A 16,789-nucleotide genomic window follows, 5' to 3' on the forward strand; every position below is an offset into this window, starting at 1 on the left:
TACATGAGAAGGGTGAAAGCGAGGGGAAAACGGACATAAAAGAGGAGACAGGTTTAAGTGGGTCGCCGTGTGACATTTTAGTCGCATACAAAAGCATCATGACTGACTGAACCCAAGTTCACATTTTACACTCCACAATTCTCAACGCATAGATGAACTTGATTCATTTCACACAAATGATTGGTTTTTATTATGGAGATTGTTTTGTTTCCCCCTGTCAAATATTACATTCAGTAAGCTTTGCAATCCATTTGATATATTTTAAATACGATTATGTCATGGTCATTGATTTTCTATTTAGGATAAATTGAGGGGGAAATTCACTAAGAATAATGTTGCTTTCTTGTAATGTTGTTTATTTGCATGCACAGTCTAGGTTGTTTTACCATCAAAGTAATTTATATAAACACATTTTTATAAAACATTTTTCTGTTACTAGCTGTTTTCCTAGCTGTGTATACACACACACACAATAATTGGAAGTAAAATAATTTTATTTAACATAATTATTTATAAATTTGTATAGAATGTTGATACATAAGTTATTTTTATTTAAAGCAGAGGGCCAGATAGTCTTTTAGTTTAGGTAGTAATTTGTTTGCTGTACATAAATAATTATAATTACGTATAGAGGGCAGTAACAGTGCAGTTTTTTTGTGAATAAGGCACAATCTGAAATAAACTTTTAAAAGTAAAACTAAATGCATTTTTTTAATCAAAAATGTAATATAAAACCATTTGTTGTCAAATTGTTTATTACAATTTCATAACTCATAATTTCAAACTCCACCAGGGAAATGACACTGCGTTTTGTGAATAAGTTGGAATGAGACATTTTTTACACTGAAAATAAAAACAATCACTTAATTGAAATACAGCACAGCACAGTTTGAACACATTTCACACCTGTTTAAACTCGATTGCAGGTGGCTAGTGATGAAGATGAAGGTTTTTGTGCTGAAATACGCCAAGCAAATGTAACACAACTGTTTAGTGATTTCACCCTGAACTATTCTAAACTATCACAACAAACATCAGCTACAAACGCCAATTCTCTTTTGCTATTTGGCACGACAGATTCAAAACTGCAGCTGAACAGTAAAAGTCACCCAGACTTTTATCATAAGTTTACTTCAGCACTGAAGCCATGGGTGACTGCACTCCTCTGTGAGTAAATAGCTAAAGGGGACTTTTACTGCTGTCAGAAGGATTACTGAAGGTAACCTGAATAAATCAAATCTTAAGAGAAAAATGGCAGGAACAAACTCCACTCTCACCATCACGCCATTGTCACTGTGCCTAATTTTTCCAAGTCAAGCCAACCACACACACACACACACACACACACACACCCACCAGCCATGAAACCCCTATAGACATAGTTCATATTCATGTAGGTCCTTCCCTCCCTTGTGTAGTTAAATGACCTGATTCACTGCTGTTCTACCTTTGAGGAGTTTTTGTAAGGTATGAGAATATGGAAATGCCAGAGGATTCCCTCAAATGAAAGGTCAGCTTCCATCCATCATCCTGTCCCGGATTCTAATGCTTCCAGTATCTGGAGGGGTTTTGTTTAAAAAGAGTAATAAGGTATCCAGGGATTTTGCCTTTTGTGGCATCTCATGACAAACTTTATCATAGCGGAGACTGGGATCTCTTATGTGTATTAGATCAGAACATGAAGCGGAGTGCATGTGACAGAGATCTGGAGGTCAAATCCAATGCAAGGTTTTTTAGAGAGGATTTTTTTTTTTAATTCTTGTTAGATCTGCACCTGTGCTCCAGACTAATGTTTCTCTGTCCTCACCAGGTGCGATGTGACAGAATTCAACCGACAAGTAATTTTTCTGTTGCTGCGTGACACAAATTATGAGGATTTGTCCATGTGTGATGTTTAATATATATAAAGAGCAGGATTTTATTCTAGTGAGATTCAATGTGGTCAGTTCGACCCAAAACTGAAAATCTGCAGACAATGTGCTCACCCTCAGGCCAACTGAGATGTATTTGAGTTTGTTTGTTCATCAGGTTTGTAGAAATGTGTCTCTGCATCAGTGTCTCAGCAATGGATGCTCTGCAGTGAATGGGTGCCGTCAGAATGAGAGTCCAAACAGCTGATAAAAACATCACAATAATCCACACCACTCCAGTCCATCAGTTAACATCTGGAGAAGACAAAAGATGAAACACATCCAGCATGGAGAAATTAAGAGTCCATAATCCATAATAACGCTTCCTCCAGTGAAAAAGTGTTCTGCTCTGAATCAGGAGAGAAATCTGCACAGATCAAGCAGCGTTTACAAGACACATACAGTCCAAAACAGCTCTAAATATGCGGCTGGATTCTGATGTGAGAGACAATAGGAGATGCACTTTTTCACTGGAGGAAGTGTTATAATGCAGTATGGACGTATATTTTAACTAGTGGACTGGAGTCATATGCTGTAGTTGAACTAGAGCAATATATTAACAATGCAGTTACAATGTTTTTAGAAGTTAATCTTAAAAGAATAATAATTGTAAGTTTAAATAATGCAAGCATTCCAGTTGTCTGCATAACTGCATGCTGATATGTTTAAATAAAGCAATGTTTCGATATTTGGTTTACATTTGCACTTTCTTACCAACTTAGATGGTCTTCCAAGCCTATAAATCACTTTTTTTTAAATGATATGAAACATGCTGTATAATGCAATTAACAGCAAGCATGCAAATTGCACACTGATATGCACATGCAATACAACATATCAGTTCTAGCATTGCTAACTTGACATCACAAACTATTAATCATCAGACTAAAATGAAGTCAAGTAAACATAAATAAAGTTTCCCTGTCACTTTAAATTAACTGTTGCACAGTAGGAAAACATATATGTGAAGGATGTTCTTTTATGTGGATATTGTTACACAAATGAAATACAAAGCCTTGTTTACATAATAAATAATAGTTTCACAACCAATCTTTACATTGTGAATATGGAAACATTTGAATTTGTGCCAAATGAGAGGTTCGTGAGCCCATGAATTTGGATTCAGCTGTAATTCAGCTTTGTATTCTGTTTTGCAGCTGCTCACCTGCAATAATCCAATGGACTATACATCGCATCTAATTTTTCTTCCGAAATCATCACTCACATCTCACCATGTCATTTTGCAGGTAAACAACAGGTCTTTTTTTTTTTCAGTAAAAATTTCTGCAATAACTAAAATGCGTATCAACAGCATGAGTTTATGTTTCGATTTGGTGTACTGTTTATACACATAAATTCATATCATTGACCGTATCATATGTACGCAAAAACTGCATATCATATGCATGCCAACAAATTGCATATCATATGTTCGTGAAAACTGCGTATTATATGCACGCCAAACACGTGCATATCATGTGCATGCCAAAGTCAATTGTTGCGTATCAATACCACAATTTTCTGTTTTTATTTAGCATACTATTTATATGCATTTTCATGAGACCAGGCTACAAAGGACAAAGATTATCACTAAAACGCGAAACTGTAAAACTGGGCAGACACTACCGAGAAACTATAGTGCTACTGGATGAAAAGTTTCACTGTTTGTTGCTTTGTCACACCTTAGGAAGAGCTTTCTGAGTGTGGGAACAGAAAGCGTTCAAACCACCTTGAACACTCTGTCAATGTTCCTTGTAAACGACTTTCTAGTTTTGTACCATTCTTATCAGTTTTAAGCCAAGACTTGCACGTATTGCAGATAGACATTCACATTCGATGCTCTGCAGCTATAAAGTTGTGTTTCATCGACAGGTCTGCTGATGCTGGAAGTCTCTTGGGTTACTGTGACAACTGTAAAGTGACCGAGAGCTCATTTGCATCAGTGCCGTGCCACATTCTATTAAGCTTCAACAATGAAAGTCCAAAGGAAGCAATATTATCTTTTGGGTTTGCCTTTAATCCTATTCCTCAGTGGGGCTCAGTGCCCTTGCAATCAGCTACTATTCGCCTCCATCAAAACCAAACAAAAGAGCTCCAATGATTCGTGGGGAAACGGGGATTTGAATCCTGTGGGGAAAAAGCGAACACAATCAAAAGTCACGGGGGTTAATGACACTCCTGAATAACTTTTAAGAGAAAAAGTGTTTGATACAACACTTCCTGAGTTGCAATGCCACAGTAGATGCATTAATGGTATAATTGGGCTACATTGCATGAGTCATTAAAAAAGAATTAAGCCAAATGAAATTAGAGAGCATTGTCATACAAATACACCAGGACCTATTGTTCCCAGACAAAACATGTGTTTAATCTAATTAAAGCAAACTCCAGCTCGTTGGCATGTTGTGGCCATCCTAAAAGGAGACAAAGAAAAGCACAAGGAGATCACAAAGGTTACATTTCCCTTTCTGGCTATTATCGGAGGCTTGAATAGGTGCAGCTTGCCTGCAAGACACATAGGCTTTCTTCATAAGACACGCACACTTGGGTTTCTTCATGTGCAAATCAATATTTTCCGAAAAGAAAGCTCGCTCAAACAAATGCGGTTATCTCCAGTATGGAATATCAAGTGTTTCAGGGGATGTTTGTGACTATGTGAACTCATTCTTCTCGAGAGGGCTTTCAGATATTCCCTTCTTGAGAGAATCCGGTTAGGAGGAGAAATGAAATTGAAACTGCGGCCAGTAATCAAATCGCACCAAACTTTGTGTTTGAAAAGCAGGGGACATCGATATGAATGCGAGATGTGGCTCCGCTCTGTAAGGTGTTTGTTATTCGGCCCTGCAGAACAATATACAGCAGCATGAGATGTTTTCTTAAATATATGCCAACTGAGCATTGAAAACAGTTCAGACTGACAACTTTGATGGCTTTGACAATTAAAAACTGACATAGTTCAGAGAAACATGTAATCAGCACAGCGGGAACAGGACAGAAGTGTGTCAAACCTCCTGCCGGGGTATTCGCTGGATGACCAGACCTGTCACATTTTATTCTGGATTTCATTCTCAGATACAGTTGGACCAAATTATGGTACTATTGTCGGTTTTTGAAGTGAATATCTGGTGGATCTTTTTACACATTCATCATAAAGGTCTCTGTTCATGTCCTCAGTAGGGTGGTTGTTTTTATTTTTTGAACAAGGTCAGTAGTTTTTATTTTAATTGTGCATTTGATTTTCACTTTTATTTAAAATAATATTTCAAATTTATTCACCCTCAGGCAATCCAAGATCAGGATGAGTTTGTTTCTTCATCAGGTTTGTAGAAATGTGTCTCTGCATCAATGGATGCTCTGCAGTGAATGGGTGCCGTCAGAATGAGAGTCCAAACAGCTGATAAAAACATCACAATAATGCACACCACTCCAGTCCATCAGTTACTGGTGGAAACATTATTATGAATTATGGACTCTGATTTTAGTTTAAAATTTCTTAATGCTGGATTAGTTTCAGCTTTTGTCTTCTCCAGATGTTAACCGATGGACTGGAGTGGCGTGGATTATTGTGATGTTTTTTATCAGCTGTTTGGACTCTTACCTATAAAGCCCTGAATGGTTTGGCACCTCAGTATTTGAGTGAGCTCTTATCACATTATAGTCCTTCACGTCCGCTGCGATCTCAAAACTCGGCCATTTGATAATACCTAGAATATCAAAATCAACTGCAGCGGTAGATTGTTTTTCTATTTAGCTCCCAAACTCTGGAACAATCTACCTAACACTGTTCTGGAAGCAGACACACTCTGTCAGTTTAAATCTAGATTAAAGACACATCTCTTTAACCTGGCTTACACATAATACACTAATACATTTCTATTATTCAAAGACATTAAAGGATTGTTAGACTGCATTAATTAGATCAACCGGAACCGGGAACACTTCCAAAAACACCTGATGTACTTGTTACATCGTTAGAAGAATGGCATCTACGCTAATATTAGTCTGTTTCTTTCTTATTCCGAGGTCACCGTAGCCACCCGGACCCAGTCTGTATCCAGATCAAACGGTCACTGCAGCCACCTGGATCCAGTCCGTATCCAGATCAGATGGTGGATCAGCACCTAGAGATGACCTCTACAGCCCTGAACGTCAGCGGAGACCAGGACACCGAGATGAGCCCCACAGACAGATCCCCAGTGAAGACCTTGTCTCCTAGACGGCCATCGGGACAATACCACAGGAGCCAGATGAGTCCTCTGCACAATATGATTCTGCTTTAGCCTAGATTTAAACTGCTGATTTTGTCTGGCCAGAGGAGAATGACACTATTTCGACACACTATTTCTCCGTCTAAATACTGTAAAGCTGATGTAAAGCCACCCAGATTTATATCAAGCTGATGTAAAGCTGCTTTGACACAATTTGCATTGTGTTTGCATACAAATAATAGTGACTTGACTCATTCTGACGGCACCCATTCACTGCAGAGGATCCAGTTTCAGCACATTTTCATTTTTTGTGTGTGAACTACTTCAAGTTTTAGTTTGATTTGATTAATCATAAATAGTTTAATTTGAAAAATGACTAGTTTTAGGTTTCTTTCATTATTAGTGTTGATCCCATCCTAATACAACACCACAAACTGATTTATAAGAGAATGCATCAAGTGAACTGTGATTGGTTGTTTTACATGTCAGTCAGATAGCTTCTTGTCTAATTTGCTTATTCATTTTGACAGAAAAACAATGACAGTCAGATTTCAGAGAGATTAATTTGTTTATATTGAAATGCACACTGTAGTACAATGGATTTTTTTTGTAACCAATGAATTTTTTTTGTGACACGAGTTTGAAATTACAGATAGTATGATGCCTCGACTTCACAGACATTTTACTTGAGCGTTAGGTCTGCATATCAAATACAACATTAAATTAACATCAAAGTCGACACACATAAACATTTCCCGTTCCTAAATGAAGGGTAGTTGAAGAGAAATGTACTCTTGAGTGGAGTTTGTATTGAAGGCCTTAAGCAAGCCAGCAGTCATTCATATTAGCAGTGAGCTTGTCGAACAAAGTCTGCGTTTTCTCAGTATGCTCCTCACACACTGTCCTGTTTGCTCATCAGTGTTAAAGTGGAGACATTAGGTATTACTAATGACTGTGATAAGTTTGTTTTGGCTAATTGGATTTTTGAAGTATGCATTGTTTGCACAATCAGCTTTAATGCTGCAATAATTCATTGCAAGAAGGCAGCTTTGCAATTACGCTCTATGTCCAGAAGAGCTTTTTCAAGCTAGACCGCCTCATTTGCTACAGTTCTATTTCATCACACCTGAAAAGGTTTGCAACATCTTTATATTATTCCAAATTACCTGCTTTGCCATCCAGTGTATTCCGAATATCACTGAATAGCCTAAAGCTGTAATTTTTCTGCTGCATGACTTATGAAACTCAGACATCTTAAATTCAACATCTTGCTCTAATTATGAGCTACTCATTACAAGGATTTTCATACTTTTCCTTTGGAGTGAGTCACTGGGGAAAGACGAACTTTAAATTTTGGAGTCTAGAGCATCTCAAGAATCATGCTAATCGAGCGAGCTTACAGAACGTACAGAATACCAATCTCTGCTTCTGGGTCTGATTGCATCAGTCGCTCTAAATGCGAGAGATGCATGTATGGGTGGATTCTTGGCACTGACGGCGATGGGACGTGGTAGTAAACTCAATTAGTTTACAGTTTTAGGATGAAACTGGTATAAATCAATTTAATTTAAAAGTATCCCATTGGATTTATCCACCTTCATGCATTAATTTTTATAAACTAAAACATTGTGGCTGCAGCAATCCATTCAGGTGAGCAATTCTAAAAGATGAGGACCAAACCAGTGCAAACCATTCAAACTGAATGTGCCAACTCAGAGTCAAATGGTTTTTAAATGCAACTAAACAAAACAGTATCTTATGCATATATTTATTTACTCAAGTTGCATATATGCAACTTTAACAGGCAAAAGGTGACTTGCATTTGAAATGTCCTTTAGTACAAATACAAGCAAAATAAAAGCTTTTAAATTAGTTTACAGTTTTAGGATGAAACTGGTATAAATCAATTCAATTTAAAGGAATTCCATTCGATTTATCCACTGAACTTTCATGCATGAATTTGTGGCTGCAGCAATCCATTCAGGTGAGTATTTCTAAATGAGGATCTAACCAGTGCAAACCATGCAAAATAAATTTGCCACCACATATTGAGTCAAATGAATTATAAATGCAACTTCAGTAAACAAAATATATTGTATAATATATTATATATTTTAGGTTATGCAACTATTATCTTATGTATTTATTTTTTAAGTTGCATATATGTAACTCTAAAAGGCAAAAGGCTATTTGCATATGAAATTTCCATTAGTACAAATGCAAGCAAAATAAAATAATTTCTAAGACATTGGTAAGGCTGTGTCTTTCATTATGTTCAGAGACATTGTCTATTTATGAATTCAGTCTGTATTTGTTCCACTCTATTGTTGAGATGTGACCTTCCCAGTAACATTTAATAATTACCTTTTCTCTCAAAATCAGAGAAAGCTTAATTAAAGGGCCCATTCCCATTCTCCTCACCAGTGATAAAAAAAAAAGAAAAAAGTATCATATAATGAGACATGGAGATTAAGAACTTCACATTAAAAGTCCTTTATTCTATAATACATTTAATAATAATTATTAAGGAATTTGATTGACATTTAGTGTAAATAAGGGCATAATGTTGAGAACAAAGGGGCAAAATGAAGCCATTAACTGAACCTTGAAGTTTTTAGAGTAATTATTGCATATTTGGATAATTAGTCATTTACAGATCTCCTGCTGTCTATTTATGTTACACGCTGTGAACTCAAGACAATGTCCCTTTATAGAAACCCTCACAAGTTCTCAAGGGTTGCTATTTTTGTCACTGTAATTCAAACACATTGAAGTTCACAGCATAACCTATACTAAGTGTTAATTGCTGCAGTATTTGAAATATTCTTTCTATTCTTTCCTGATGTTTCACCAAAGAATAGGGCTATTTTTCATGTCTTATAAATGCGTTTCTCTTTGTTGTCATGTAACATACAGTATCACCAGGGTATGAAATGCTTAATTAGGAGTCTCTATGGCTGTTTTGTGGCCTCTGTCCATTATAGCACACAACTATTAGTGCCTCGGCTGTAAAACCTACAAACAAAAACACTCCAGTGACGGTAAAGCATCAAAGCCAAGACTATTTCTTCAGCCTGGAGATAATAGATATAGAGGCAATTTCCATAAAGAGCACAGACCTGAAGCACAATGAGCTGTTTCAGTCATTATTACCATCTATATTCTAAAACACAATAACAACAGTTTTTCAAACCTATCAAACAAGACAGATATTCTGTCACATATGAAAGCACAGAAACATCTAATTGAACTTTGTTTACTAGTAATTTTTTTCGGATCTATATTATTTTTTTTCTTTTATTTTCTTTTCTTTTTCTTTTCTTTCTTTCTTTCTTCTTCTTCCTCTCCTTTTTTTTTCTGTCCACACACTAAACATTTTTTTTTTATTTGATTAATATGCTTTCATGGTAATTTTAGTTAACGTTTTAGTAATTTGTGTTTTTGACATTTTTTATTTGTTTTTGTTGTTGTTTTAAATAGTTTTCACTTTTATTTCAATTTTAGCTTTAGGTATTTTAGTGTATCAATTTAAACTAAATGAAAATGAGAAGTGTTGCTACTAGTTTTATTATTATTATTATTAATATTTTAGGTCTTTTTTTATTTTTTAATGGTTTTAGATTTGGACCCTGGTCCATTAGGGCCCATAAGCCCCGGATAGTAGATACTGTAATTAGACCATTATGCGAACAAAATTCATAATTTTTATTGTTGGCTATTCAAAATTAACCATGCATTTTTGTGTGAATAGGAAAGCTTTCTCCAGGTCTTATAACCCCCCTTGTTCAGGTCAGGCCAAAGAGCATTTAATTGCTTTTCTCTGGGCTGAACGGGGTGTCTGTCTTAATTCAAATCGACATCCGCTAATTGCTGTCTGATAAACTCCAACCAGGCCGTTTTTCAAATACATGCAAAACTTTTTCAGAAGGGAAGTTCATAGAATTATTTATGCCACATGCCAGTGACTGCATGCTGCTGTGTAATTAGATTGCTGAAATTTTAATGCGGTTACATTTTCATCAGGCCGATATTCATGTCGTACCACCAACTGAGTGGAAGTGTTTGTTTCTGAGTCTATTTGTATGTTCTCCCTGTGTATTTATCCCCCATTGTCAATTTAACTGGCTCAGATTTAATTGCATTATAATGGTGTAATTTTATTATGTTTTTTTTAACAATACTTCAATGTGTTGAGGAAATGGGCTGAGACAAGTCAAATGGATTGAAGACAGAGACTTGGTGAAACATGTTTATAGATTTCCTTTCAGCTGCATCCAATGCACATATTTAAAAGGCATAACAGCCCACAAACACCTCCACAACCGCCTTCAGTTTCTACAAAGATTTCACTTCCATACAGATCCAGCGGAGTTTAGAAATATCACAGAAACTAAAGAAAGGAGAACAAAACTCTTCTCTTCTTCAAGGAATCTGGTCAATCTTTACATCTCTTTCAAACCTAAGAAACAGTCAGTGGTTGACAGTCTGACTTTAAAAAAAAATCATTATTTTTATTTTAGAAATTCTGAAACCACTTTTTGGCAGACGTGATCTATTAAGTGCACTAACGACGTCACGCTTAGTGCTTGGCCTTATAAGCATTAAAGCATGCATTTCATTCCCTGTGTGTTTACGCATCTGATCATAAAGCGCTATTTACCTCATTACTATCATATTGCATTAATGATTATGCGGTGAATAAGAAGAAATGAACCCAAAACCTGAATTGTGCCAATTAGAGGCAGTTCCGCGACGTGAGCTCCACTCAGCCGGAGCAGCAGAGGTAGAGGAGGTAATAACCCTGATTATTAATTTTGATTAAAAAAGAAACAGTCTAATTATCTCTCTTGTTCTTTGATGAGTTCACTGGGGATCTTATTAGTCAGATCAGACACGTCAATTATATATTCAACCCACTCCGAGGGTGGTTCTTCGTTATTTTTCGTATGGCGGTTAACAACCAGGTGTCCGGATCCCAAGATGGAAAATTACACTGTGCAGCGATGCACAGCCGCCGATGTGTGTTTAAAGCATCATAGTGCCATTAGTTTAGACTCGTTAGACCTTCATGTGGCATTTTGGCTGGGCGGGGAAAAATAAAGCACATGCACCACCAGGACGCTTTGATACTGATCCTAATTACGAATAGCGAGATCCTCCTAACGCAGTTTTGTTAACGGACAGCTTTTATAATAGGTTTGGAGTGTTTATTATAAGGTACGACTGCTGTGATACAATCAGCTGCTATTATTCAGTGACACGTGGCTCTTTGAATGGTTTCTGCGGCAGATATAATGCTCTGCGGTGTAGCGCTGATGCCAACATCCATCACCCCACCTCTTACACAGCCACTAGTTTGGCACGTTTGGCTCACAAAATAAATTGGTACTTGCAAAAATATTACTACACTTCAGATTAAAGGCAGCATCATCCATTTGGAATATAAATGGCCTATTTATTCAGCAGCATCATAACTGTTATGCATGTTCCTGTACTCCCATGATTAATTGCAAGCCGAAATATATTTGTAATGATTACACTCCAATCTGTTACTCCAGCAAAACGTACAGACGCATTTTCCGTTTCCTTCGCCGGCGCTTGATTTAGTAGTTTAATATGCGTAGCATTTGGCATTGAAAGTTTACGCTTTTCAAAAAGATCAGAGATGCTGAAATATTACAGAACTGTCATCGGCATACATCCAGATTTAGTTTGCTATTGTGTTGTAGAGATAATAAAACGGGAAGTAGAAAATGAAAACCATTCGTATTTGGAGAAAGTACGTGCTCTGTTCTTTTCGCTGCTGTATTATGCATGAATATTATGCATTATGTGCATAAGGCTGGCAGTGCATTAAACGTGAATCGAATTACATGATATGGCAATTCATTAATCCATTAATTGCAATGTTTGCTGAGAACCTTAATTTACAGACAGAAAAAAAACATAAAAATGGACAAAAAGTGGCTTTAGAAATCAATATATGTGACCCTGCAGCACAAAAGCAGTCATCAAGTAAAGATCATGTTCCATGAAGATATTTTGTAAACTTCCTACTGTAAATATATCAAAACTTCATTTTTGATTAGTAATATGCATTGCTAAGAACTTCATTTGAACAACTTTAAAGGAGATTTTCTCAATATTTAGATTTTTTTGCTCCCTCAGATTCCAGATTTTCAAATAGTTGTATCTCAGACAAATATTGTCCTATCATAACAAGCCATACATCAATGGAAAGATTATTTATTCAGCTCTCAGATGATGTATAAATCTCAATTGGTCCTTATGACTGGTTTTGTGGTCCAGGGTCAAATATTGTTGATTTTCATATTACTGAACATGACAGTCTGTTTTGAGGCAGACTTAAGGGTCATCGTTAATTTGCATTAATGCTAATCATGTTATTATTTAAAATTAAATTATTCATAACAAATTAAAATGTTTAATTATAAAACCTGCTTGATACTTATTCTTAGGCCTCATATGGAAGCCCATTTTCAAAAATGAATATTAAAAAAAAGTAATTGCGACTTTTTTTCTGACTTCTTTTCAATTCCGACTGCACTGTTGTCTAACAATTGCGAGTTTATGTCTCACAATACTGATTTTATAACTTGCAATTGCATGTTATAAAGTTAGGATTGTGAGATATAAACCCACAGTTCTGAAACAAGGTCAGAACTGCAAGTTTTTATCTCGCTGTTCTAAATTTGTAACACACAACTGTGACTTTATATCACACAATTCTGACTTTATAACTGACTTTATATTAAAAAGATTCTGAATTGTGAGATAAAAAGTTGTAATTACCTTTTATTTTTTATTCAGTGGCAGAAACAAGCCTCATGTTTTTCCAAATTTATTTTTTTTGTGCTCTCTCTCTCTTCTTGAGAAAAGAATAGCAAACAAACAAACAAAAAAATGGATTTGAAACAACATGAGGGTGAGTAAATGATGATTGAATTTTTGGGTGAGCATTTCCTTTTTGACTTCAGATTCCTATACAGTCTGTGATGATTAACTGCTGTGAGCATCATTCACTGTGACTGGAGTCAGTGTGACATTGTAAGCGTGTGCTCATCCACAATGCTGCTTCTGTCACTCTTTAGGGTCGGCTGAAGGATTTAACATATGCCTTGTTCCCATTAAACAGACACAGTCATTAACCAATGCAAGTTCCAGTGCTTTTAAATGTCCATTCAGGGTTAGAATGAGTGATATTAAACATAAACCTTTCAAACGGCTTAAACTTTGGCCGGAGTCACCATTGCCATGGATGGAATGGAAATGGTCTTCTGGATACGATGAGAATGACAGTGTGTTTGGCCCACGACATTAGAATGCACTTCATGTACTTTTCTGTTCTCTGTATCAATCCTTTGACATTCAGCAGATTGAAGCAAATGTGAAAGAGGAGAATATCTTTCCTGCGGGCTTAAGTATACGCCACACAGCCCGCAGCTCAAAAAGAGAAGCTTCCTTTTATGAATAAAAATGTATAGGAATATCTCTGCTCGTACTGAACATAAATGTATTAGTCTTGGCTTTTTATAATTCTGTTCTGTGAGAAGCAAAAGAAAATTGATATTGTATGTAATATCTGAAGTGAATGGCTGAGTGATTTATTTTGCATTTGCTATTACAAAAAGAAACATTTCACAATTTTAAAATTGTATTGCTACTAACTCTTTTGAAAAAAAAAAAAGTTGGACATTCAGATAATGTTCACTGGGACACTTCACAAAAATGTAATTGTGCATAAAATTTGAATGAATCAACTGGCCAGTGGGTTAAGAAAAAATAAATGTAATTCTTGAAAACAAGTAATAAGAAAAATACAAAGACAGCACTGTGACTCGAAAACTCATTACATGCTCGAAAACCCTCCAATGTGTCTGAATTACAACAATTCTGCCAAGATGAGTGGCCAAAACTCCTCCACAGCGCTGTAACAGACTCATTGCAAGTTATCACAAACGCTTGATTGCAGTTGTTGCTGCTAAGGGTGGCCCAACCAGTTATTGGGCCGGTTTCCCGTACGGGGATTAAGCCTAGTCGTAGACTAAATGTCATTTTAAACCTGGATTTATTGAAGTAGCTTTCTCACACATGGATTACAATAGTCTCAGACTTGCACTAGTCTTGATTTAAACAATTGGATTTCTAGAAGTAGGATTAGACCTAATCCAGATCTAAATTAAGTCTTAAATTAAACCTGGTCAGAAGCAGGTTTAACCTCAGATTAAAAACTGCTTGCCTCAAGGCTCACGTCCACAGTAGCAAAAAATGGATTACCTTGACTATTTCAATGACAATCAGAGACCACCACCAAGACCAGAAAGAAGGTTGCTAAAAGACAGGAGCAACCCACTAAATGATTTTGATGATTTACATTTTCTTGACCGTTTCCGTATGTCAAAGGAAAATGCAACAGAAATAATTGGTTTGCTGCAGCCCAAGCTTTCAGGTGACTTAGTCAGAGGCACCCCTATTTCTCCTTCCTTACAAATATTAATTACCTTAAGGTTTTTGGCATGTGGAACCTTCCATCGGGAAACTGGGGATTTGTGTGGTGTAGGTGAATCAACAGTGTGCAAAATAGTACACAAAGTCTGCAGTGCTATATGTAAACTGAAAAAGGATTTCATCAAGTTCCCAAATGCTGCTGAACAGGCCACCTACAAGGTAGATTTCTATGAATATGGGAACTTCCCTGGAGTCATTGGTTGTATCGATGGCTGCCACATTCCCATCAAGTGTCCCTCTACAGCAGATGCTGGGGAATTCAGAAATCGTAAAAACTGGTTTTCAATAAATGTACAAGGAGTGTGCACTCCCACTATGCAGTTCTCCAATATTGTTGCACGCTGGAAAGGTTCAACTCATGACTCAAGGATTTTCCACAACTCCTCTTTATATACTCAGTTTGAAGCAAGACAACACTCTGGAATTCTACTTGGTGACAGTGGGTATGCACAGACAAACTTCTTGTTCACCCCTTATCTCCATCCAGTCAGACCAGAGCAACAGCGCTATAACCAAGCTCACATTCTCACCAGAGGGCTAATAGAGCGCATGTTTGGTGTATGGAAGAATCGTTTCCAGTGTCTCCGAAATACACTGCGGTTTGAACCTAGGAGGTGCTGCATTGTTATTATTGCAACAGCAGTGCTTCATAATTTTCTTAAACAGTGTGGCTGCCCAGACCCTGATATTGAAGATGATGATGACCAACATGTCCCCATCCCTGAGCTAGCCAATGACAGAAATGGACTTGCTTACAGAGATGCTTTTGCTTTGCAGCACTTCTCATAAATGTGCCTTGAGTGATACATAAATGATTGGCATAGACAGGTAAAAAATTTCAGAACATTTTTTTTATTTAACTGAGGTTTGGTTCCAAAGACAATTGACACTGCTGCTGCTTCATCTCTCTCTCTTTCATAGACAACTCAAGATGAAGAATTTTCATTTTGACTTCATGTTCTTCTTTTAAATATTTTAATTTACATTCATGGAACTCTATGGCAAGTTTCTCATGAATGGTCATCCTTTTCCCTCTTGACCTGCTGCCTGGATTAGAGACTGCTGGATGCTGACTAATGCTACCGCAGGAGACTGGATGCTGCTGCTGTTGGTGCTGGCTGCTGATGGATTCATTTGAGCCTCTTGACTGTTCCCTGCGCCCCCGAAGTCCTGGGTGAAGATCAGGTCATCTTTGTATGGAAGAAAAAATCTAGTATTACATTTGACTTCAACAATAAAGGTCATTACGTCATTTTTGTTACAAGACATGACTTGCATTTAATTACTGTATGTTGGATGGGATAACACATGTTACTGTAAATGAGACGTGTCCTATCAAATGAGTCTTTGAAAGATTCCTCACCTGAACTGTCCAAATGGTCATCATCTGGAATACCTTCCAGGGGTTGCTGACTTTCAATAATCCCAGCCAACAAGTCCCCCAACTCCTCTGTGTCTGGTGGAACTGGAAGTCCCCCACCTGTCTTGAAACGCTCTTGACGCGTAGCAGCAGTTGTTTTTTTCAGGTTTATTTTTATGTTTTTCCACAGGACCTTTACAAGATAATATACACTCTGAAGTTGGAGTTCTACATAATATTGTTTTCTTTTTACATTTCATTAATGAAAACATTTATAATTGACTGATTTGTAAGAATGGGGCAACAATAAATCATACCTGAATTTGATGGAGTGTCCGTTTGGTTACTTTTTCATTTGAGTTGAATTCATTCAATATGGAAATCCATGCTTTCTTCTTGTTTTCTGTACCTGAATCATGCTGTTTGTTTTCAATTACAGGATAGTTTGATACAATTTGTTTAAAAAGGGTCTTCTCAAATTCACTGAAGTTTTTTGAGCGTTTTCTTTTGTCTTTATCCATTTTTTGGTTAAGTGTAGTGACTCCTGTTCCACACACTCCTTAAGACTAATGAATTACAAGTATTCCATACCACATACCAGGTTTTTATAGCAACCTCTCCTTAGCCACATGTGCATGCCATTAATCTATTCGGGTTTCCAAAAGATGATCTCACTTGTCCTTGATTACCTTAATCTGAGACTCTGTAGTCTAGAACTAGTTAATCCAAATTTAAGCAACATCTCAGAAAGTCAGTTGTTTAGTGTGGATTAATTTAAGTAG

General features: G+C 36.6%; 1 protein-coding gene across 1 annotated transcript; it reads left to right on the forward strand.

Moving 5' to 3' along the window:
• Positions 1-14,407: 14,407 nt before the first annotated feature.
• On the forward strand, positions 14,408-15,436 carry LOC306865002 (putative nuclease HARBI1; the record flags this gene model as incomplete). The annotated part of the gene is made up of 1 exon (XM_079409334.1): positions 14,408-15,436. The coding sequence occupies one exon, from the start codon at positions 14,408-14,410 to the stop codon at positions 15,434-15,436; it is 1,029 nt and encodes a 342-aa protein (XP_079265460.1).
• Positions 15,437-16,789: the final 1,353 nt, after the last annotated feature.

This window comes from Barbus barbus (assembly GCF_936440315.1).
Source record: "Barbus barbus genome assembly, chromosome: 46".
NCBI lineage: Eukaryota > Metazoa > Chordata > Actinopteri > Cypriniformes > Cyprinidae > Barbus > Barbus barbus.